Here is a 25,144-nt window from a genome sequence, read left to right as displayed (position 1 = left end):
GGTCAATGAAATTAGGTTTCGCTCGACAGTTTTTCCGGGGCTATCAGACGCCGTTTGAATTTTGACGATCGACCCAGTAGTTTCGGAGTTAGGAGGGGGGGCTATGAATAGCCCCCCCCCCAGTAGGGCGTGTTATACACAGACCCCAGTGGGGCGCGGGTTAATCTATCGCTCAATGACGTTTGTTTTGTAGGTATATCATCAATGGAGCACTGTGATGCAGATGCGTACCCGAAATTCTTCCAAATACGAGTTATTCTCCTTTTGATTGTGCATTTTTTTTTAAAGAAACACACGACATGATTATTTCCTGATTTATAGACTTCAAAAGATTTATTTTATATTTTTCTTTTGGGATACTAGAATTAACTTAACCCTATTCCTGGCGGGCTCCGCCGGGACAAGAAACTGGCGGGGGGGGGGCCGATTCGGCCCCCCCCTGAGATCTCGAGAACGAAGCAAGATAGCGACAAGCGGTAAACGGCATCGGATACGCATGGACAAGGTCTACAATTTTTACTAAGGTCATTTTCAGGTCAGGTCAAAGATGACGTCACAGGGGTCGAAAAAGTCAAAATGGCGGCGCTAGATATGGAGAGAGTTTTTCTCGAATAACTTTCGAATTAGTCAAGATAGGAACAAACTAAGGGCATCATCGTGATCCTCTCGTCAATCCGCATCGAATGGTATATATGTTGACCTCGAAAGGTCAAGGTCAAAGGTTGACCTCAGGTCACGTGACCTTGAGGTCATCATGTATATCATTCGATGCGTCTTGACGAGCTGAACACAATGAGACCAGCCACGCGTCTGTATCTTGTTCCTGTACGGAGTTATTGGCCAAAAACCTTTGGTGACCTTTGATGACGTCACATGACCTCACAGCTGCCCAACAGCAAAACAGACCTCAAGGTAGTGAAGGTTGATCGTATATGAAGTCATGTATGGTATATGGGGCCATTCCGACCCGTTTTAGTGGTAAAAACAGGGAGTTGATTTTTCCCCCATTGACTTATAATGGGGAGGTCGCGAAATTGACCTGACCTTAGGTCACCGATATCAAAATTCCGAGATATACAAATTGCATATACTGGTACCCTAACTAAAGCCTGAAGAGAAGAAACTGATCGGTCAAAAACTCTAGCTCTGGCGTGATTGCAAACTTTTCTGAGGTAGGGTCACCAAACCGCCTCTGGTGACCTGACCTGAGGTCAGATCAACTCAAAATTTTCAGACATGTTGCGTAGAAGCCTTATAGGAAAAGTCAGAAAATTTGAGCTTCCTAGCTCAACGCGTTTGGGAGAAATAACCAAAAAACCTCAGGGGGGGGGCTTCTGAGGCCCCCCCCGCCAGGAATAGGGTTAAATGCCTTCTGAGTTTGAAGTTAAGCATTTGGACAGTGCAAGCTGCATAGGTGTGTGTTCATATGCTTGCGTACTCCACCCGCCTGGCGTGCGTACTCTTACACACCCCATATGGTAAGAGTACGCAAGTGCAACGGTTCAGAAAATGTCAGTTTTAGACCACTTCCATTTACGCTGAAGGATCGTTGCCCCATGGGTTGATGGCTAATTCAATGAACTTTAATATTCCCTATTTGCGATTTCTTTCCTTCAAATATTAAACAAATGAGAGCAAGAAGTCCACTAAGTGCGTACTCTTATACGACTTCACCCTATCTTGTATTCCTTCGTATGAATTACATGTATTTCTTCTCTCTCCCTCTCTCTCTCTCTCTCTCTCTCTCTCTCACTCTCTATTTCTCTCTCATCTTTCTAAAAGTTATCGTGACATTCACATTCATGTATTGTAAGCAAATAAAACACTGCTGAGTGAAAACCCTGATGATTGCAACCAACCCGTTATCACATTTCCACAACTATGTATCATCGCACTGGTGCCATGGTTGACACATGGCACAGAATATCACAGCCTGTGACACTAGCACTCCGTGCACCATTGGGCCATCGAAGACAATTACTCGCGGCACATGCGCAGAGATACACAGGCATGGATGACACTTCACAGTTCACACTCGCTGGGAATGATGAATACACAGACTCAGACGATAACGGTGATGTCATCATCGTCATCTGACCACTCCATCTGCAAAAAAAGAGAAAAGATATGTTAGTATATCGACTTACAGAAATAACGGGCGATCTTTAGTCAATGCCCTTTTGGAAACTCAAGTTGTCTGGTGAATGGATTCCATTGAGCTTATCTTTTTTTACTAATCGATATCTAAGCGCATCTTTCGATATACGAACCACAAACTAAATTCTGACGAACGCACACATTTTATAACGCTACTAGAGGTACAGGTTTACGCGATAACTGTATGTTTTGATTTATGTTATGTTACGGGTGCATTAGTTTGGGTGATTGACTTGTATTTTTAGATGTATTATTTGGATAGATTTGGGTAGCTGTTTTTAATTAAACTATAAGGGTTGGTGATATGTGCGGGGTGTTCAAGTGTTTTGTATGTTAGGCCCTTTTTGAACTTAACCCTACCCCTACCCTACCCTACCCTACCTTACACTAACCTACCCTACACTACCCTACCCTACCCTACCCTACCCCTACCCTACCCTACCCTACCCCTAACCTACCCTACCCTACCCTACCCTACCCTTCCCCTACCCTACCCTACCCTACCCTACCCTACCATACCCTTACACTACCCTACCCTACCCTACCCTACCCTACCCTACCCTACCCTACCCTACCCTACACTACCCTACCCTAACCCTAACCCTACACTACCCTACCCTACCCTACCCTTCCCTACCCTACCCTACCCTACCCTACCCTACCCTACCCTACCCTACCCTACCCTACTACCCTACCCTACCCTACTACCCTACCCTACTACCCTACCCTACCCTACCCTACTACCCTAACCTACCATACTATACCCTACCCTACCCTACCCTACCTAATTCTACCCTACCTAACTCTACCCTACCCTACGCTACCCTACCCTACCATACCCTACCCTACTACCCTACCATACCCTACCCTACCCTACCCTACCCTACCCTTCCCACCCTACCCTACCCTAGCTTACCCTACCCTACTACCCTACCCTACCCTACCCTACCTTACCCTACCCTACCCTACCCTACACTACCCTACCCTACCCTACCCTACCCTACCCTTACCCTATCCTACCCTACCCTACACTACCCTAACCTACCATACCCTACCCTACCCCTACCCTACCCTACCCTACCCCTACCCTACCCTACCCTACCCTAACCTACCCTACCCTACTCCTACCCTACCCCTACTCCTACCCTACACTACCCTACCCTACCGTATACCCTACCCTACCCTACCCTACACTGCCACCGACAGTCCAAGTTTCAGCTAAATCGGCCCAGAAACGGCTGAGATATTACAGAAACAAATTAATTGTATTTACTGGCGAATCCCCTTGGCGAGCGGTGCCTTGTGTCGGCCTTCGTTGTCAAAGGTCAACGACCTCCCGGCTCTGATGCTTTTGACTCAGTTTTTAAGCGAACAACTGAGCCTAAAGCACGTGCCCTCTGCTCGGCGCCGGTCGCGGCCCCACCACGTGCACACCGCTGAACCCACACCCTCGAAAATTTAATACGACAAATGAATGCACGCGCTCGACTTGGCATGAAAATTTCACCCCCGTAGCCCTTACCGTTTCCGAGCAATAGCCTGTTTTTGCCGATTCTAATGCTAACCCTATGGCGCACATGAGCACGCGCCACGGGCGCACCCCCGGCCGCATCGTGCCCAAAATTTAATACGACCTGTTCATTTACGTGACCCACGACTGATAAAAATTTCACCCTCCTGCGTCAATCGACGGCTTTGCAATAAGCCTTTTAGGGAGTAACCCCGACGGCGTGGGCGGCGGACTTTTTAAGATTTATAATAGTAGATAGACTAGAGGTACAGGTTTACGCGATAACTGTATGTTTTGATTTATGTTATGTTACGGGTGCATTAGTTTGGGTGATTGACTTGTATTTTTAGATGTATTATTTGGATAGATTTGGGTAGCTGTTTTTAATTAAACTGTAAGGGTTGGTGATAGGTGCGGGGTGTTCAAGTGTTTTGTATGTTAGGCCCTTTTTTAACTTAACCCTCCCCCTACCCTACCCTACCCTACCCTACCTTACACTACCCTACCCTACCCCTACCCTACCCCTACCCTACCCTACCCTACCCTACCCTACCCCTACACCACCCTACCATACCCTACCCTACCCTACCCTACCCCTACACTACCCTACCCTACCCTACCCTACCCTACCCTACACTACCCTACCCTACCCCTACCCCTACACTACCCTACCTTACCCTACCCTAACCTACCCTACACTACCCTACCCTACCCTACCCTACCCTACCCTACCCTACAATCCCCTACCCTACCCTATCCTACCCTACCCTACAATCCCCTACCCTACCCTACCCTACCCTATACACTACCCTACCCTACCCCTACACTACCCTACCCTACCCCTACACTACCCTACCCCTACCCTACCCTACGCTACCCTACAATCCCCTACCCTACCCTATCCTACCCTACCCTACCCTACCCTACAATCCCCTACCCTACCCTACCCTACCCTACCCTACCCTACCCTAACCTTACACTACCATACCCTACCCTACCCCTACCCCTACACTACCCTACCCTACCCTACTCTACCCTACCCTACCCTACCCTACAATCCCCTACCCTACCCTACCCTACCCTACAATCCCCTACCCTACCCTACCCTACCCTACCCTACCCTTCCCTACCCTACCCCTACCCTACCCTACCCCTACCCTACCCCTATCCTGCCCTACCCCTACCCCTACACTACCCTACCCTACCCTACCCTACCCTACCCTACCCTACCCTACACTGCCACCGACAATCCAAGTTTCAGCTAAATCGGCCCAGAAACGGCTGAGATATTGCAAACACCAGCTGCCGGACATTGGTCACGTGACCACATTTTCCGTGTGACCTTGAGTTGGCACCAGATTTTGTCGACAGACGTGGCGCAGCTTATTTTACTGCATTATTTTAGATACTAAATATTTAGGCGTGTGGTGATAAATGATACCGTGCAAATAATATTGAATCATCGGTGACATAGTTACCATTGATACTTAAATAGCATCAATAAAATGCAATTAATCAATTATTACTCTTCCATTGATTTAATTGTGTTTGCAGGCATAGGTAGAAACTGAAAAGCTGAGCCTGCAGCTTACAGTTGTTCTATACAGTAGCGGCGGAACACCTTCAATTAAGGGGGGGGGGGGCACTGCCGACTTTCGGTCCGATTCTTTCCATGCAACGCCCGTAGGGCTAATGTTAAAATGCCAAAATTATAGGGGGCACGGTGCCCCGGTGCCATCCCCGTTCCGCCGCCTATGGTTCTATAACTCTTAATGCATAAATCAATGCTACTGAGGGCTGCAAATTTGTTTTTTACCTATATTTAATAACTGATGCCCTACCTTCATCTACCATTATCTGTAAGAATCTTGCATCAATCATCACCAGACTTCTTAGTTTTTTTTTACATACCTACGCCCCAGCCGCGAGAGTGGGCGGGTACGACTCCCTCGCCTTAATTGAGCTAGGCTCGCGGGAAAAACGAGCATGTGTGCCGTTACGGGACCGGGGACGCAGCGATTGATGCACGGTTTAAAAGTCTCAGGTCAACTGATGCCCTCTGAGGGTCAGGTCAAGTGCCCCGAGGGCCAAAATACGATTTCGGGTTTTGAAAAATAACTTTGTCAAAAAACGGCGCAGAGTCGCTATTTTAGTACCATCATGTTTGTCATGCTCCGGTGCGTCAAAATGGTACACTTTTGTTTGGGTGGGGTCAACATAAGGTGTTCACATCGGATCAAAGCCAGGTCAGAGGCACTCAGGTCACGAACTTGGTCGGAGGAGGTTATATCGCATGGCGATTCGGTAGGTCTTCCCGAGTCTATTGGCGACTTTTCCGACTTGCCAGCTCAATTTTATCAGGAGTTATTGACGAAAAAACTTGTGACATTTGTGACGTCATGAATGACGTCACGCGAGGTTAAAGATGCAAAAGTGAAGCATTGGACATTGCAAGAATTGCATGAAATTGCGATTCCATGTGCTTGAGCTAGGTTTAGATCATTGTCGGCGTCAAAATTACAGTTTCCATATTTTCCCCATTGACTTGTAATGGTGACGTCGCGCGATCGGCCTGACCTCATGTGACCTCTAGGAGAAATCTGAGATATACAAGTTTTGAGACTCCTAGAGGATACTAGGTCCTGTAAGTATCAGCTCGCTGTGACAGCTCCTCTGGCACCGAGGGCATTGCGAAGTTTCGGTATTTTGGGACTACTGCAGAGGTTCACGTGTGACGTCATAAGTCAGTGACCTGACCTGAGACGGAAATGCCTGACCTGAGACGGTTTCCAAAGATGCGTATGGAAGCAAAGATAAGGTGTGCCAAATAGCAGCCCTCTAGCTGTAAGGTGTTTTCAGCTATCGCCAAAAGTCGTGAGTGGAGCGCTACTGACTCCTCCGGTCGGCCGCCGGGGGTAAGGAGGCGTGCAGGGTATCGGAAAACCACCTGGTACTTTGCGAATTTTGCCGATAAAAATACGTTTCTTATGCCAACTTGTAGCCAAAAGACTACTGAATCTCAAACCAGTCGTATCCTTGCACTAAATGGCTTGGTTTAGACACGATAGGTCTGAAAAGAAAAGGTCCCATGTATTCTCTATGGGCGCCGCGAGGCCGTTGGCACCAGAGTTTCGGGAAGTGCCCTCGCCACAACCGCACGTGCAGATTTGGTCACGTGACCAAGCGCATTTGCCGCCACTGTATTTATATACACTGTGGCAAACACAAATTTATCGTATTTACTGGCGAATCGCCTTGGCGAGGGGTGCCCGGCGCCGGTATTCGTTGTCAAAGTTCAACGACCTCCCGGCTCTGATGCTTTTCACTCAGTTTTCCAAGCGAACAACTGAGCCTAAAGCACGTGCTTTCTGCTCGGCGCCGGTCGCGGCCCCACCACGTGCACACCGCTGAACCCACCCCCTCGAAAATTTAATACGACAAATTAGTGCACGCGACCGACTTGGCGTGAAAATTTCACCCCCGTAGCCCTTACCGTTTCCGAGCAATAGCCTGTTTTTGCCGATTCTAATGCTAACCCTATGGCGCACATGAGCACGCGCCACGGGCGCACCCCCGACCGAATCGTGCCCAAAATTTAATACGACCTGTTGAATGACGTGACCCACGAGTCGTGAAAATTTCACCCTCCTGCGTCAATCGACGGCGCCGTAATAAGCCTTTTAGGGAGTAACCCCGACGTGGGCGGCGTGGTACTTTTTAACCCGCGCGGGGCTGGGGTCTCCAGCCGAACGCGCGGGGCTGGGGGGGGGGGGGTAAATTTTACCCCCCCTGTTATCTCCCGAACTAATGGTCCGATTTGGAAAATTCAAACGCCAATCGAAAGCTCTCATCACGAACTACTAAAAACATGTACTTAATTTAAAGTTTGAGGTCAAGGTCAAGGTCAGGTCAAGGGTACAAATTGCAAGTTTCTACAGTATCGGCCTTGCACCGTAGTTGCCGAAAAATGGAGTCATGGACTGAGACTGATCGCCCAAAACGTGTTCTTAGGCTACCAAGACAATATTCGTTGCATACAATATCATTCAGAGGTCAAGGTCAAGGTCAGGTCAGGTCAGGTCAGGTCACCAAAAAACAAAATATAGAAAAGGGCATGTGCGACACATATTTTATGGGTCATTTTACTCATAGAATTCAATAGGCACACTCAATAAGTGATATGGACCACCTCTGGATGAATTTCAGGTCGAGGTCAGGTCAAGGTCAAGTCAAGTGAGGTCAAATTTTGAAGTTGGTTGTTAAGGCCTAAAAAGGTGTCTATCTGATGCAGTTTTTCACGACGAATCGAATGGTGCTATTTTTGTTTCCGTACGAGGTCTAGAACTTCCAAAAAAGTCATTTTTCAAAAATTTTGTGTGTCGTGACGTCATAAAATTTTGAATAACTCCCACATTTTTGAACCGATTCTTCTAAAATTTGGTATGTAGGTGCACATAGACCACTTCTCTGACATATATTCCGGTTTTTTCGATAAACTCAAAATTTTGGATTTTATAATGATTTTGCCAAAAAAGTCAGTTTTTTGAAAAAAATTTAGGCCAAAATCCAAAATTTTCAAAAAACCGAGATAGCCATTTGATAGACAAAGTAAAATTACGTATAACCTTTTTTGTTACGTCTTGATTCCTTTAAAAATGAAGATGTTAGCGGCGTTTGAACTTTTGCCGTTTTTGAGGCGAAAATGGCGAACATGACGTCACTAAAACGTCAATTTCTCAAAAATTTTCCGACGGATTTCGCTCAAATTTTCAGGGAACGTGTCAAATTGATGTAAGAAAAGGTACTGAAAGTTTGGCGGCGCTGCGCGCCGCCGTTTTTGAGATATCGCAAAAATTCGCGAGGGGGGGTAAAATTTACCCCCCCCCAGCCCCGCGCGGGTTAAGATTTATAATAGTAGATGGCGCACATGAGCACGCGCCACGGGCGCACCCCCGACCGAATCGTGCCCAAAATTTAATACGACCTGTTGAATGACGTGACCCACGAGTCGTGAAAATTTCACCCTCCTGCGTCAATCGACGGCGCCGTAATAAGCCTTTTAGGGAGTAACCCCGACGTGGGCGGCGTGGTACTTTTTAAGATTTATAATCTACTAGAGGTACAGGTTTACGCGATAACTGTATGTTTTGAGTTATGTTATGGTACGGGTGCATTCGTTTGGGTGATTGACTTGTATTTTTAGCTGTATTATTTGGGTAGATTTGGGTAGCTGTTTTTAATTGAACTGTAAGGGATGGTGATAGTTGCGGAGTGTTCAAGTGTTTTGTATGTTGGGCCCTTTTTGAACACAATCCTACCCCTACCCTACCCCTACCCTACCCTACCCTACTACCCTACCCTACTACCCTACCCTACTACCCTACCCTACTCTACCCTACCCTACTATCCTACCCTACCCTACTGCCCTACCTTACCCTACCCTACCCTACTACCCTACCCTACCCTACCCTATCCTACCCTACCCTAGTCCCTACCCTACCCTACCCTACCCTATCCTACCCTACCCTACCCTATCCTACCCTACCCTTACACTACCCTACCCTACCCTACCCTACCCCTACACTTCCCTACCCTACCCTACCCCTACACTACCCTACCCTACCCTACCCTACCCTACCCTACTCCTACCCTACCCTACCCTACCCTACCCTACCCTACCCTACCCTACCCCTTCCCCTACCCTACCCTACCCTACCTGCCCTACCTACCCTACCCTACCCTACCCTACCTAACTCTACCCTACCCTACCCTACCCTACCCTACCATACCCTACCCTAGTCCCTACCCTACCCTACCCTACCCTACCCTACCCTACCCTACCATACCCTACCCTACCCTACCCTACACTACCCTACACTACCCTAACCTACCCTACCCTACCCTACCCTACCCTACCCTAACCTACCCTACCCTACCCTACCATACCCTACCCTACCCCTACATTACCCTACCCTACCCCACCCCTACCCTACCCTACCCTACCCTACCCAACCCTACACTACACTACCACCGACAGTCCAAGCTTCAGCTAAATCGGCCCAGAAACGGCTGAGATATTCCAAAAACAAATTAATTGTATTTACTGGCGAATCCTCTTGGCGAGCGGTGCCTTGTGTCGGCCTTCGTTGTCAAAGGTCAACGACCTCCCGGCTCTGATGCTTTTGACTCAGTTTTTAAGCGAACAACTGAGCCTAAAGCACGTGCCCTCTGCTCGGCGCCGGTCGCGGCCCAACCACGTGCACACCGCTGAACCCACACCCTCGAAAATTTAATACGACAAATGAGTGCACGCGTCCGACTTACAGCGAAAATTTCACCACCGTAGCCCTTACCGTTTTCGAGCAATAGCCTGTTTTTGCCGATTCTAATGCTAACCCTATGGCGCACAAGAGCACGCGCCACGGGCGCACCCCCGGCCGCATCTTGCCCAAAATTTAATACGACCTGTTTTTTTACGTGACCCACAACTGGTAAAAATTTCACCCTCCTGCGTCCATCGACAGCGCCGCAATAAGCCTTTTTGGGAGTAACCCCGACGGCGGCGGCGTGGGCGGCGGACTTTTTAAGATTTATAATAGTAGACTAGAGGTACAGGTTTACGCGATAACTGTATGTTTTGATTTATGTTATGTTACGGGTGCATTAGTTTGGGTGATTGACTTGTATTTTTAGATGTATTATTTGGATAGATTTGGGTAGCTGTTTTTAATTAAACTGTAAGGGTTGGTGATAGGTGCGGGGTGTTCAAGTGTTTTGTATGTTAGGCCCTTTTTTAACTTAACCCTCCCCCTACCCTACCCTACCCTACCCTACCTTACACTACCCTACCCTACCCCTACCCTACCCCTACCCTACCCTACCCTACCCTACCCTACCCTACCCCTACACCACCCTACCATACCCTACCCTACCCTACCCTACCCCTACACTACCCTACCCTACCCTACCCTACCCTACCCTACACTACCCTACCCTACCCCTACCCCTACACTACCCTACCTTACCCTACCCTAACCTACCCTACACTACCCTACCCTACCCTACCCTACCCTACCCTACCCTACCCTACAATCCCCTACCCTACCCTATCCTACCCTACCCTACAATCCCCTACCCTACCCTACCCTACCCTATACACTACCCTACCCTACCCCTACACTACCCTACCCTACCCCTACACTACCCTACCCCTACCCTACCCTACGCTACCCTACAATCCCCTACCCTACCCTATCCTACCCTACCCTACCCTACCCTACAATCCCCTACCCTACCCTACCCTACCCTACCCTACCCTACCCTAACCTTACACTACCATACCCTACCCTACCCCTACCCCTACACTACCCTACCCTACCCTACTCTACCCTACCCTACCCTACCCTACAATCCCCTACCCTACCCTACCCTACCCTACAATCCCCTACCCTACCCTACCCTACCCTACCCTACCCTTCCCTACCCTACCCCTACCCTACCCTACCCCTACCCTACCCCTATCCTGCCCTACCCCTACCCCTACACTACCCTACCCTACCCTACCCTACCCTACCCTACCCTACCCTACACTGCCACCGACAATCCAAGTTTCAGCTAAATCGGCCCAGAAACGGCTGAGATATTGCAAACACCAGCTGCCGGACATTGGTCACGTGACCACATTTTCCGTGTGACCTTGAGTTGGCACCAGATTTTGTCGACAGACGTGGCGCAGCTTATTTTACTGCATTATTTTAGATACTAAATATTTAGGCGTGTGGTGATAAATGATACCGTGCAAATAATATTGAATCATCGGTGACATAGTTACCATTGATACTTAAATAGCATCAATAAAATGCAATTAATCAATTATTACTCTTCCATTGATTTAATTGTGTTTGCAGGCATAGGTAGAAACTGAAAAGCTGAGCCTGCAGCTTACAGTTGTTCTATACAGTAGCGGCGGAACACCTTCAATTAAGGGGGGGGGCACTGCCGACTTTCGGTCCGATTCTTTCCATGCAACGCCCGTAGGGCTAATGTTAAAATGCCAAAATTATAGGGGGCACGGTGCCCCGGTGCCATCCCCGTTCCGCCGCCTATGGTTCTATAACTCTTAATGCATAAATCAATGCTACTGAGGGCTGCAAATTTGTTTTTTACCTATATTTAATAACTGATGCCCTACCTTCATCTACCATTATCTGTAAGAATCTTGCATCAATCATCACCAGACTTCTTAGTTTTTTTTTACATACCTACGCCCCAGCCGCGAGAGTGGGCGGGTACGACTCCCTCGCCTTAATTGAGCTAGGCTCGCGGGAAAAACGAGCATGTGTGCCGTTACGGGACCGGGGACGCAGCGATTGATGCACGGTTTAAAAGTCTCAGGTCAACTGATGCCCTCTGAGGGTCAGGTCAAGTGCCCCGAGGGCCAAAATACGATTTCGGGTTTTGAAAAATAACTTTGTCAAAAAACGGCGCAGAGTCGCTATTTTAGTACCATCATGTTTGTCATGCTCCGGTGCGTCAAAATGGTACACTTTTGTTTGGGTGGGGTCAACATAAGGTGTTCACATCGGATCAAAGCCAGGTCAGAGGCACTCAGGTCACGAACTTGGTCGGAGGAGGTTATATCGCATGGCGATTCGGTAGGTCTTCCCGAGTCTATTGGCGACTTTTCCGACTTGCCAGCTCAATTTTATCAGGAGTTATTGACGAAAAAACTTGTGACATTTGTGACGTCATGAATGACGTCACGCGAGGTTAAAGATGCAAAAGTGAAGCATTGGACATTGCAAGAATTGCATGAAATTGCGATTCCATGTGCTTGAGCTAGGTTTAGATCATTGTCGGCGTCAAAATTACAGTTTCCATATTTTCCCCATTGACTTGTAATGGTGACGTCGCGCGATCGGCCTGACCTCATGTGACCTCTAGGAGAAATCTGAGATATACAAGTTTTGAGACTCCTAGAGGATACTAGGTCCTGTAAGTATCAGCTCGCTGTGACAGCTCCTCTGGCACCGAGGGCATTGCGAAGTTTCGGTATTTTGGGACTACTGCAGAGGTTCACGTGTGACGTCATAAGTCAGTGACCTGACCTGAGACGGAAATGCCTGACCTGAGACGGTTTCCAAAGATGCGTATGGAAGCAAAGATAAGGTGTGCCAAATAGCAGCCCTCTAGCTGTAAGGTGTTTTCAGCTATCGCCAAAAGTCGTGAGTGGAGCGCTACTGACTCCTCCGGTCGGCCGCCGGGGGTAAGGAGGCGTGCAGGGTATCGGAAAACCACCTGGTACTTTGCGAATTTTGCCGATAAAAATACGTTTCTTATGCCAACTTGTAGCCAAAAGACTACTGAATCTCAAACCAGTCGTATCCTTGCACTAAATGGCTTGGTTTAGACACGATAGGTCTGAAAAGAAAAGGTCCCATGTATTCTCTATGGGCGCCGCGAGGCCGTTGGCACCAGAGTTTCGGGAAGTGCCCTCGCCACAACCGCACGTGCAGATTTGGTCACGTGACCAAGCGCATTTGCCGCCACTGTATTTATATACACTGTGGCAAACACAAATTTATCGTATTTACTGGCGAATCGCCTTGGCGAGGGGTGCCCGGCGCCGGTATTCGTTGTCAAAGTTCAACGACCTCCCGGCTCTGATGCTTTTCACTCAGTTTTCCAAGCGAACAACTGAGCCTAAAGCACGTGCTTTCTGCTCGGCGCCGGTCGCGGCCCCACCACGTGCACACCGCTGAACCCACCCCCTCGAAAATTTAATACGACAAATTAGTGCACGCGACCGACTTGGCGTGAAAATTTCACCCCCGTAGCCCTTACCGTTTCCGAGCAATAGCCTGTTTTTGCCGATTCTAATGCTAACCCTATAGCGCACATGAGCACGCGCCACGGGCGCACCCCCGACCGAATCGTGCCCAAAATTTAATACGACCTGTTGAATGACGTGACCCACGAGTCGTGAAAATTTCACCCTCCTGCGTCAATCGACGGCGCCGTAATAAGCCTTTTAGGGAGTAACCCCGACGTGGGCGGCGTGGTACTTTTTAACCCGCGCGGGGCTGGGGTCTCCAGCCGAACGCGCGGGGCTGGGGGGGGGGGGGTAAATTTTACCCCCCCTGTTATCTCCCGAACTAATGGTCCGATTTGGAAAATTCAAACGCCAATCGAAAGCTCTCATCACGAACTACTAAAAACATGTACTTAATTTAAAGTTTGAGGTCAAGGTCAAGGTCAGGTCAAGGGTACAAATTGCAAGTTTCTACAGTATCGGCCTTGCACCGTAGTTGCCGAAAAATGGAGTCATGGACTGAGACTGATCGCCCAAAACGTGTTCTTAGGCTACCAAGACAATATTCGTTGCATACAATATCATTCAGAGGTCAAGGTCAAGGTCAGGTCAGGTCAGGTCAGGTCACCAAAAAACAAAATATAGAAAAGGGCATGTGCGACACATATTTTATGGGTCATTTTACTCATAGAATTCAATAGGCACACTCAATAAGTGATATGGACCACCTCTGGATGAATTTCAGGTCGAGGTCAGGTCAAGGTCAAGTCAAGTGAGGTCAAATTTTGAAGTTGGTTGTTAAGGCCTAAAAAGGTGTCTATCTGATGCAGTTTTTCACGACGAATCGAATGGTGCTATTTTTGTTTCCGTACGAGGTCTAGAACTTCCAAAAAAGTCATTTTTCAAAAATTTTGTGTGTCGTGACGTCATAAAATTTTGAATAACTCCCACATTTTTGAACCGATTCTTCTAAAATTTGGTATGTAGGTGCACATAGACCACTTCTCTGACATATATTCCGGTTTTTTCGATAAACTCAAAATTTTGGATTTTATAATGATTTTGCCAAAAAAGTCAGTTTTTTGAAAAAAATTTAGGCCAAAATCCAAAATTTTCAAAAAACCGAGATAGCCATTTGATAGACAAAGTAAAATTACGTATAACCTTTTTTGTTACGTCTTGATTCCTTTAAAAATGAAGATGTTAGCGGCGTTTGAACTTTTGCCGTTTTTGAGGCGAAAATGGCGAACATGACGTCACTAAAACGTCAATTTCTCAAAAATTTTCCGACGGATTTCGCTCAAATTTTCAGGGAACGTGTCAAATTGATGTAAGAAAAGGTACTGAAAGTTTGGCGGCGCTGCGCGCCGCCGTTTTTGAGATATCGCAAAAATTCGCGAGGGGGGGTAAAATTTACCCCCCCCCCCAGCCCCGCGCGGGTTAAGATTTATAATAGTAGATGGCGCACATGAGCACGCGCCACGGGCGCACCCCCGACCGAATCGTGCCCAAAATTTAATACGACCTGTTGAATGACGTGACCCACGAGTCGTGAAAATTTCACCCTCCTGCGTCAATCGACGGCGCCGTAATAAGCCTTTTAGGGAGTAACCCCGACGTGGGCGGCGTGGTACTTTTTAAGATTTATAATCTACTAGAGGTACAGGTTTACGCGATAACTGTATGTTTTGAGTTATGTTATGGTACGGGTGCATTCGTTTGGGTGATTGACTTGTATTTTTAGCTGTATTATTTGGGTAGATTTGGGTAGCTGTTTTTAATTGAACTGTAAGGGATGGTGATAGTTGCGGAGTGTTCAAGTGTTTTGTATGTTGGGCCCTTTTTGAACACAATCCTACCCCTACCCTACCCCTACCCTACCCTACCCTACTACCCTACCCTACTACCCTACCCTACTACCCTACCCTACTCTACCCTACCCTACTATCCTACCCTACCCTACTGCCCTACCTTACCCTACCCTACCCTACTACCCTACCCTACCCTACCCTATCCTACCCTACCCTAGTCCCTACCCTACCCTACCCTACCCTATCCTACCCTACCCTACCCTATCCTACCCTACCCTTACACTACCCTACCCTACCCTACCCTACCCCTACACTTCCCTACCCTACCCTACCCCTACACTACCCTACCCTACCCTACCCTACCCTACCCTACCCTACTCCTACCCTACCCTACCCTACCCTACCCTACCCTACCCTACCCTACCCCTTCCCCTACCCTACCCTACCCTACCTGCCCTACCTACCCTACCCTACCCTACCCTACCTAACTCTACCCTACCCTACCCTACCCTACCCTACCATACCCTACCCTAGTCCCTACCCTACCCTACCCTACCCTACCCTACCCTACCCTACCCTACCATACCCTACCCTACCCTACCCTACACTACCCTACACTACCCTAACCTACCCTACCCTACCCTACCCTACCCTACCCTAACCTACCCTACCCTACCCTACCATACCCTACCCTACCCCTACATTACCCTACCCTACCCCACCCCTACCCTACCCTACCCTACCCTACCCAACCCTACACTACACTACCACCGACAGTCCAAGCTTCAGCTAAATCGGCCCAGAAACGGCTGAGATATTCCAAAAACAAATTAATTGTATTTACTGGCGAATCCTCTTGGCGAGCGGTGCCTTGTGTCGGCCTTCGTTGTCAAAGGTCAACGACCTCCCGGCTCTGATGCTTTTGACTCAGTTTTTAAGCGAACAACTGAGCCTAAAGCACGTGCCCTCTGCTCGGCGCCGGTCGCGGCCCAACCACGTGCACACCGCTGAACCCACACCCTCGAAAATTTAATACGACAAATGAGTGCACGCGTCCGACTTACAGCGAAAATTTCACCACCGTAGCCCTTACCGTTTTCGAGCAATAGCCTGTTTTTGCCGATTCTAATGCTAACCCTATGGCGCACAAGAGCACGCGCCACGGGCGCACCCCCGGCCGCATCTTGCCCAAAATTTAATACGACCTGTTTTTTTACGTGACCCACAACTGGTAAAAATTTCACCCTCCTGCGTCCATCGACAGCGCCGCAATAAGCCTTAACACTGAAAGAAAAAAATACCACCCTAGTTAGTTTTTGGGTGGTGGTCATATTTTGAACAGCCTTTTACTTATGGTAAACCAGTTTACGATCCAAATACTAGGCCCAATATCAAAGGAATACTATGCAACTACCAATGCTCATCAAAATACCATGGTCTTAGTACGGTAATATTTTTTCATCATACTACCTTGAAACTAAAGCATAACTAATAAGAAACCAAAGCTCTACTAACGCTAGTATTATCCTGGTACCGCCTACTAAGAAAAATACCACCCTAGTTAGTTTTCGAGTGGTGGTCATATTTTGAACAGCCTCTTACCTATGGTAAACTAACTTACGACCCAAATACTAGGCCTAATATGAATGTAAAACCATGTGAATACCAATGCCAGTAAAAATTACCATGGTATTAACACGGTAACTATATGTCGTCATACCATGCCCAAAAACCCACGTGATACTAGCACAAAACTAGGACTTTACTATCGTTAGCTACTCCCTGGTAATGCTTACTAATTACTTATCATGGTAAAACCATCCTTTTGTCATCTGGATACCAGCTTTGCTTTGCTGGCCAACCATCGTAAAACAATAGTTTACTATGTGACATTTATTGTGATATTACCAGTCGGTTAACAGGATCTTACTAGTCATCAACCAGCATGCTTCATATGCTGTGCTTTAGCCTATCCATGCCAAATTTGTTTATCATTACGACAGCCACTTACTGATGCACAACAGCATGCATGACAGTATCTACCTAGCAGTCGACAAAGCAGCTCTTCACTTTTCCAAAGCATCTACCTAGTAACCTACATGAAATATTTCACACATAAAAAGCATTTGGCCACAAACAAAGTTACGTCTGCACATAACCAAACAACGCGCATGAACAACAATTATTACAGTTCACTTTATCATCACAATGCAATCGGTCTCTTTTCACACAATCGTTGAATGTCGCCCTTCCAGCGATTTATCACGCAACACCTTCTCCAAGGGCATTGGTAGCCATATACCGAAGGTTCGAACTTCGAAAGCCAGCTCTGGAAAAGAGCAGGCATTGATATAAGATAAACCAATGGAAAGATTGATTGTGTGTGCTGCAGTGACACTCTATCTCCTACCCCTCCCACCTTGACTCGCAGTGTCCCGTGACCTAGCTCCCAGTTTGATGAAACAAGGATTTAAGATAAGTTGTTTTAAAAAAATGGCAGCATCTAATAGAACAGGGGATTTGTAGGGTGAGGAATTTAGCAAATTTGGGACATTAGGCCAGAGGCTGGTTCAGGTAAAATGCCCTATAATGAATTAATTGCCATGAGGTGCAGTGTTGAGTGTTGGCAATAATTCAAAAATTCTACTCCTAACCAGCGCCCCACTGGGGTATGTTCTGTAACGCACTCCACTGGGGGAGGCGGGGGCTATTTATAGAACCCCCCCCCCCCGCTCCAACTCCGAAACTACTGGGCCGATTGTCAAAACTGAAACGGCGTCTGATAGCCCTGGAAAAACTGTCGAGCAAAACCTAATTTTATTGACCTCGAGATCACCGTTGACGTCACAGGTCAGATCAAAATAAAAATTAGCAACGTTTTGGCTTGTTAACCCTCCCCCGTATAGGGGGGGGTCGAACGGACTCCCCCTCGGTTTTTCGCGAATACCTCGCGTAAAAAGCGGCCGACCGCAACGAAGCTTTCAGTACCCTCGAGTTATAATCAATTTTACACCTACCCTAAAAAATGTAATGGCCCTGACTAATGACCTTTGACCTGTGACCTACTTTTCGAGACCATGTTTGGCCGGAATCGCGATTCGGCGTATGTCGGCTCGCATTTGCCGCGCGTTTGCAGTCCTTTCGTGGTTTCAAGCGTTCAAACATGGGATATGATGCTGCTCCCATGCATTAGGGTGGATGTCAAGGTCACCAGAAGGTCAGGTCAGTTCATTGACCTTTGATGACCTCGGTTTACTTTTTCGAGTTTTATCAGCATCTTTCTAGGCTAGTTTTTTTAGCTGATTTCGAATTTAACAACCATATATGAACATTTACGAAGTAGTTTTGGTGCCTTCGTAACATGTTACGAAGCTGTCAGAGGCGGTTGCCACCTAGTGCACCTACTACGAATACCCGGCAAAACCCTTACTGGTTGACCTGACCTGACCTGACCCGACCTGGCCTAAATGCATGAAGACATCATCTATGATCATAGCTAACATGATATTCGTGATCAGTTCCCTAAAAAACCCAATAGCAGCCACGTTTTACGACGTTCTAACAGGTCCCAGTTTTCCCCACTTTTGGGTCATTGACCTGACCTGGAAGGTCAACCGATGACCTAGGACCGACGACCTAGGATAAAATTGGGTACCATCGGCTTTCTCTCGTCACGGGCAGCACGCTCGTTTTTTCCGCGAAGCTCTAGCTCAATCAGGGGCGAAACGGCAAGGAGGGGGTTCAACGGACCCCCCCTTAAACGTTCGTGGCTGAAAAACACCAATACGGGCGAGGGTTAACCCCCACCCTACTGTGGGGAGGGCTATTCATAGCCCCTCTCGTGTTTACGCAATATCTTTAAAACCGCTGGACGTATCAAAACAAAGCTTTTAGGACCTTCGGCTGCATCAATTTATTTGACACCTTGTGCACTAATAAAATTTTCGTAGCTACTATAGATCGGCCGGAAATGACGCCAGAGTGACATCATGTTCGGCCGATTTTGATGCAAAGCATTGAACAACGGTAATCGCTCTCAAGATCTGAGTTTTAACCCGGCAAGCGGTGGGCCTCCCGGCTACCTTCCGCGCGGTGGGAGGGGGGGGATTTTTGACCCCCCCCCCCGAATCTCCGAAGCTACTATGACGGATCGGTAAAATTTAAATGGCGTTCGATAGCCTTGTTAAATTTGTCGAGGGAACTTCAATTTCATTGACCTCGGGGTCACCGATGACATCACAGGCCAAGTCAAAGATAAAATGTTTCACCGTTCACGGGTCTTTTAAGGAATGCGCTGCAACATCGAGTAAAGGGCATTTTGTCAAAAATCAGCGATAGGGCGTGAGTTGCCTATTATACGAGCATATGTTGCTATTGGAGGTCACTGATAATACCAGGTCCGATCACCAAGGGTCAGCACATGAACCTATCTTTACTAAGTAGGGTTGTGCGATGCATGTTTTATGGCCAATTTTTCATATTCGCCTCAATGGTGTTGGTTATAAGACCATCAGGGACGGTTTTTTGGTCACTTTCTGGTGGAGGTCAGGTCAATGTCAGGTCAAAAAGGTCAAATTTCAGGTCAAAGTTGATAGTTTCGCATAAAATTGGTATTGATTCGATGCCACTCGTCACGGCGAGTCTAATGGTGGTCTTTGTTTTGCGCTTTGTGGTCTAGAATTGCCAAAATCGAGTTTGAAAATTTGACGTCATTAATTTTGAACAGTTTTTTTTTTGTTATAACTTGGCAAAAAGGAGTTATCGATCTAATACTTGGAATGTGAATAGAAGTCCATAGTGGCTATTACATATATTCCGTTTGTTTCGAAAATCGAAAAACTTTTGGGATTTTTTGGCTATTATATCTATTTCTTTTTATTTTTGGGGTCAACTTCAAAAACAAAATCGAGAGAACAGTATAGTAGCCCTGGTAATTCTACACATTTCATGTCTTGAACATTTTTATGCATAATCAAATTTATAGACCTGACAGCTCTTCCCGCGAAGCTTTTTTTTTGGTCGACAATGGCAGAAATGACGTCACTCCGACGTAGCGGCCAACTTATCATAGCCTTTGGAAAAAAAATTTGGTCACAATGTGCAAAAGGGTACTGAAAGTTTGGTGAAGATCGGCGCAGCGGTTCTGGAGATATATCGAAAAAAAAAACTAAAGATGGATGCAAAAAATGCCCCCCCCCCCACCGCCTTGAGGGTTAAGCTAGATCCTTTTTTTTGCATGGGTGGACTCTACAGGGCTACCAAACTGATTTCGGACTTTCGAAATGTTGAATATTTTGAAAATTATAAATATAAAAACTCAGAAATTGTATTTTTTATTTTTTTACATATACGTTTCTGAATGAAAAAAAAGCAGAATATGACCACGTTTCCATGGGCATCACTGATCCGGATCAGTAAAAATGGATTAGCTAATCCAGTATAGTTAGACAATATATGAAAATGAAAATAAGGGATTAACTGATTATATAAGCCTAATCCACTTGGAATTATATCATGTAACGAAGAGTTCGAGAAATATAATACGATTTAAGTTTGCTGATCTGGATCAGTGATGCCCATGGAAACGGGGTCTATATGTGTTTGAACACATATGCGTTGAATATATGTGAACTTCATCTGACAAACACCTTTTTTGTTGAAAAATGTCAACTTCAAAATTTGACCATTTTTGACCTAAAGTGACCTGACCTGACCTCAGCTATATTCAGCTAAAATGGCCTAAACTGACACATACAACACTGATTTCGATATATATGGCCTACATGAACCATAAAACATGTCTCACGTCACCGATGCACGATATAAAGCTTTCGTGACCTGGGATGAGATGGCCTTGACCTGAAAAATTCGAAGTACAAGTTCGGTACCCTCAGGTTATGTTACGCATATATTCACGAGTGTGCAAACAAAAAATGAGCCTGATCTGATTTGTTGGCCGGCGCCCAGAGTGCCAAGACGCTGATATTTTTACTTTGACCTGACCTGTGACGTCATCGATGACCTCGAGGTCAATGACATTAGGCTTCGCTCAACAATATTTCCAGGGCTACCAGGGGCCGTTTGAATTTTGACAATCGGCCCAGTAGTTTCGGAGTTAGGAGCCCCCCCCCCCCCCACTGTAACGTGCTGTAACGTGCTGTGGGGCGCGTTAGAGCACATACCCCAGTGAGGCGTGGGTTAACAAATAAAAAAACACGTTGATTTCCGACGCTGGGAAATGCCCGCAATGATACCCACCCCACCACCCTCCCCCTACCCGGTCCAACAGGGTCTCAAGGAAATTCAACAACATGAACCGAAACAAAGGCTGCGATCTTTGCTGGAAATGGCACTCGTGAGATAAGTATTATTATGCTGAAGATACAACGACTTACTTGTTATTTCCGAGTATCCTCCACCGTCAGCTACGCTAACCACCCACACAATCACCGTTCAAATATTTAAAACCACGGAGCACCTTCACAACGCCGGCGCGCGGCCGGAACTGACATGGCGGCGCCGCTGCAGCAGAGTCAGACGCACGTGGATTGTTAGTAAGGGTGTAGTGTTGTCATGGTGTTGCCATGGTATACCTTACCATAGCAGCAGAAGCACACCCAGGGAACTGTTGCAAGAAATTTCTGGCCTTTCGTCCATAAAACTATTAATTGCTCAGGGTCTCAGCTAGTCCTTGGATGACGCTCCTTCCAACATATCAAAAATTGGCAAACACCTCTATGGAAAGGAGGAGACTTGATCGCCGAATTCACCTGCTGGATCCGCCCGTGGAAAGGTTGATTTTACTATGGTAGGGAATATTAGCTTACGAGGGTATCTACTAGCCTCAGGTGGTTACCACCTTGTAAACTGGGGTACAAAACCACCCCTGATAAACGTAACCATGGTAATATCAACATGTCAAGGCAGGATAGTATTCAGCACCATAGTAGGCTGGTAGTAATATGATGGTAGGCTGATGGTAAAATTTACCAAAGCTAGTAACTTAGTAAATTGATGGTAAAAACTTTTTTCAGTGTTTTTGGGAGTAACCCCGACGGCGGCGGCGTGGGCGGCGGACTTTTTAAGATTTATAATAGTAGACTAGAGGTACAGGTTTACGCGATAACTGTATGTTTTGATATATATGATTAACGGATGCATTAGTTTGGGTGTAGAAACTTGCATTTTTATTGGTATGATTTTTGTAGAAGTGGGTAACTGCTTTTAATTGAACTGTAAGGTATGATGGTGATGCATGCGAGTTCTTCGAGCCCTTTGTAAGTTGAGATGTTACTGAACGCAACCCTACCCTACCCTACCCTACCCTACCCCTACACTACCCTACCCTACCCTACCCTACCCTACCTACCCTACCCTACCCTACCCTACCATACCCTGCCCTACCCTACCCCTACACTACACTACCCTACCCCACCCTACCTTACCACTACCCTACCCTACCCTACCTACCCTACCCTACCCTACCCTACCCTACCCTACCCTACCTACCCTACCCTACCCTACCCTACCCTACCCTACTCCTACCCTACCCTACCCTACCCCACCCTACCTTACCCTACCCTTACCCTACCCTACCCTACTCCTACCCTACCCTACCCTACCCTACCCTACCCTACCATACCCTACCCTACCATACCCTACCATACCCTACCCTACCTTTACACTACCCTACCCTACCCTACCCTACCCTACCCTACCCTTACACTACCCTACCCTACCCTACCCTACCCTACCCTTACACTACCCTACCCTACCCTACCCTACCCTACCCCTACCCTACTCCTACCCTACCCTACTCCTACACTAACCTACCCTACCCTACCCTACCATACCCTACCCTACCCTTACACTACCCTACCCTACCCTACCCTACCCTACCCTACCCTACCCTACCCTACCCTACCCTACCATACCCTACCCTTACACTACCCTACCCTACCCTATACCTTACCCTACCCTACCCTACCCTACCCTACCCTACCCTACCCTACCTAACTCTACCCTACCTAACTCTACCCTACCCTACCCTACCCTACCCTACAATCCCCTACAATCCCCTACCCTACCCTACCCTACCCTACAATCCCCTACCCAACCCTACCCTACCCTACCCTACCCTACCCTACCCTACCCTACCCTACCCTACCCTACCCTACCCTACCCAGCAAACATGCCCACATGGTTCCCATATGGGGCCCACATGGGCCCCCCACCTCTTCCATATGGGTCCCACATGGGAATGGCAGTGGGTGACACGTGGGACCCATATGGGCCAGCCCACGTAGGCCCCATATGGGACCCACGCGGCGCCCACATGGGACCCATATGGGTAGCCCATCTGTAGCCCATGTCCCACGTGGGCCCATCTGGCCCATGTTCACCCCATATGGGACCCACATGGGATGCCCATCTCCAGCCCACATGCGTTTGGCCCATCTTGATCCCATATGGGGCCCATATGGGTAGCCCATCTGTAGCCCATGTCCCACGTGGGCCCATCTGGCCCATGTTCACCCCATATGGGACCCATGTGGGCATGTTTGCTGGGTACCCCACCCTACCCTACCCTACCCTACCCTACCCTACCCCTACCCTACCCCACCCTACCCTACCCTACCCTACCCTACCCTACCCTACCCTACCCTACCCTACCCTACCCTACCCTACCCTACCCTACCCTACCCTACACTACACTACCACCGACAGTCCAAGTTTCAGCTAAATCGGCCCAGAAACGGCTGAGATATTGCAAAAATAAATTAATTGTATTTACTGGCGAATCCCCTTTGCGAGCGGTGCCCGGCGCCGGTATTCGTTGTCAAAGGTCAATGACCTTCCGGCTCTGATTATTTCCAGTCAGTTTTTAAGCGAACAACTGAGCCTAAAGCACGTGCCCTCTGCTCGGCGCCGGTCGCGGCCCTATCACGTGCACACCGCTGAACCCACACCCTCGAAAATTTAATACGACAAATGAGTGTACGCGCTAGACTTGGCGTGAAAATTTCACCCCCGTAGCCCTCACCGTTTCCGAGCAATAGCCTGTTTAATAAGTGTTTATGCCGATTCTAATGCTAACCCTATGGCGCACATGAGCACGCGCCACGGGCGCACCCCCGGCCGCATCGTGCCCAAAATTTAATACGACCTGTTCATTTACGTGACCCACGAGTCGTGAAAATTTCACCATCCTGCGTCAATCGACGGCGCCTTAATAAGCCTTTTAGGGAGTAACCCCGACGGCGGCGGCGTGGGCGGCGGACTTTTTAAGATTTATAATAGTAGATTGTAACACCCTCTGATATACTTGAAATTGTATGCAGCTATCGCAAAGGCACTTCACACTACTATGAAAACGAGCCCATAAGAGCAGGATTATCTTGACAGTGACACTATAACAGTACCCTGACACACACACACCGTTCGCTCCATTCTCACCTGCTGGGCTGGAACCTCCATGATCGCCGGCATCATCTTCTGCCGGAGGTGGACCTTCAACATCTGCACGCGCAGAGGTTTTGCCACGGCGTTCTGAGGCGCAGGACGGGGCCACTGCTGTCTCCGGCGCCGACCGCGGTGACTCAGGACGATCTCGAGGGAGTTCGCCTGAGGCGGGGGGCGAGAGGAGGCTGCCACGGAGGCGGCGGCGGCGGATTGTTGACGGAGGGCCTCGACGCGTCGCACGTCCACCAGCCACTCCTCGTAGCTCATCTGGTGCCAGCCTGAGGGAGCGAGAGGAGGGAGGTTAGAGGCTAGAGCTAACTTGGCTGAAAAGTGTTTGTAATACCGTACTAGTTTGCTGCTGAAATTTGTTATTGACATAAAATCGTTGAATAT

The 25,144-nt window shown here is 47.9% G+C and overlaps 1 protein-coding gene across 1 annotated transcript; it reads right to left on the bottom strand.

The window, feature by feature from the left end:
* Positions 1-1,794: 1,794 nt before the first annotated feature.
* Positions 1,795-25,023, bottom strand: LOC122372956. The gene is made up of 2 exons (XM_043350644.1): positions 24,746-25,023; positions 1,795-2,106 (listed from the first exon to the last, which is right to left on the bottom strand). Exons 1-2 carry the CDS (start codon positions 25,016-25,018, stop codon positions 2,062-2,064), a joined length of 318 nt encoding a protein of 105 aa, XP_043206579.1. The 5' UTR covers positions 25,019-25,023; the 3' UTR covers positions 1,795-2,061.
* Positions 25,024-25,144: the final 121 nt, after the last annotated feature.

This window comes from Amphibalanus amphitrite, unplaced genomic scaffold, assembly GCF_019059575.1.
Source record: "Amphibalanus amphitrite isolate SeventyFive unplaced genomic scaffold, NRLGWU_Aamphi_draft 001424F_arrow, whole genome shotgun sequence".
Lineage (NCBI taxonomy): Eukaryota > Metazoa > Arthropoda > Thecostraca > Balanomorpha > Balanidae > Amphibalanus > Amphibalanus amphitrite.
This window is presented reverse-complemented; position numbering and strand designations above follow the sequence as displayed.

Bases quoted from the DNA above. Each gene is read 5' to 3' on its own strand.
- LOC122372956 (XM_043350644.1), bottom strand. From the start codon at position 25,018: ATGAGCTACGAGGAGTGGCTGGTGGACGTGCGACGCGTCGAGGCCCTC. The intron at 2,107-24,745 runs GTGAGAATGGAG...CTTTTTTTGCAG, and splicing joins TGGAGGTTCCAGCCCAGCAG to ATGGAGTGGTCAGATGACGA.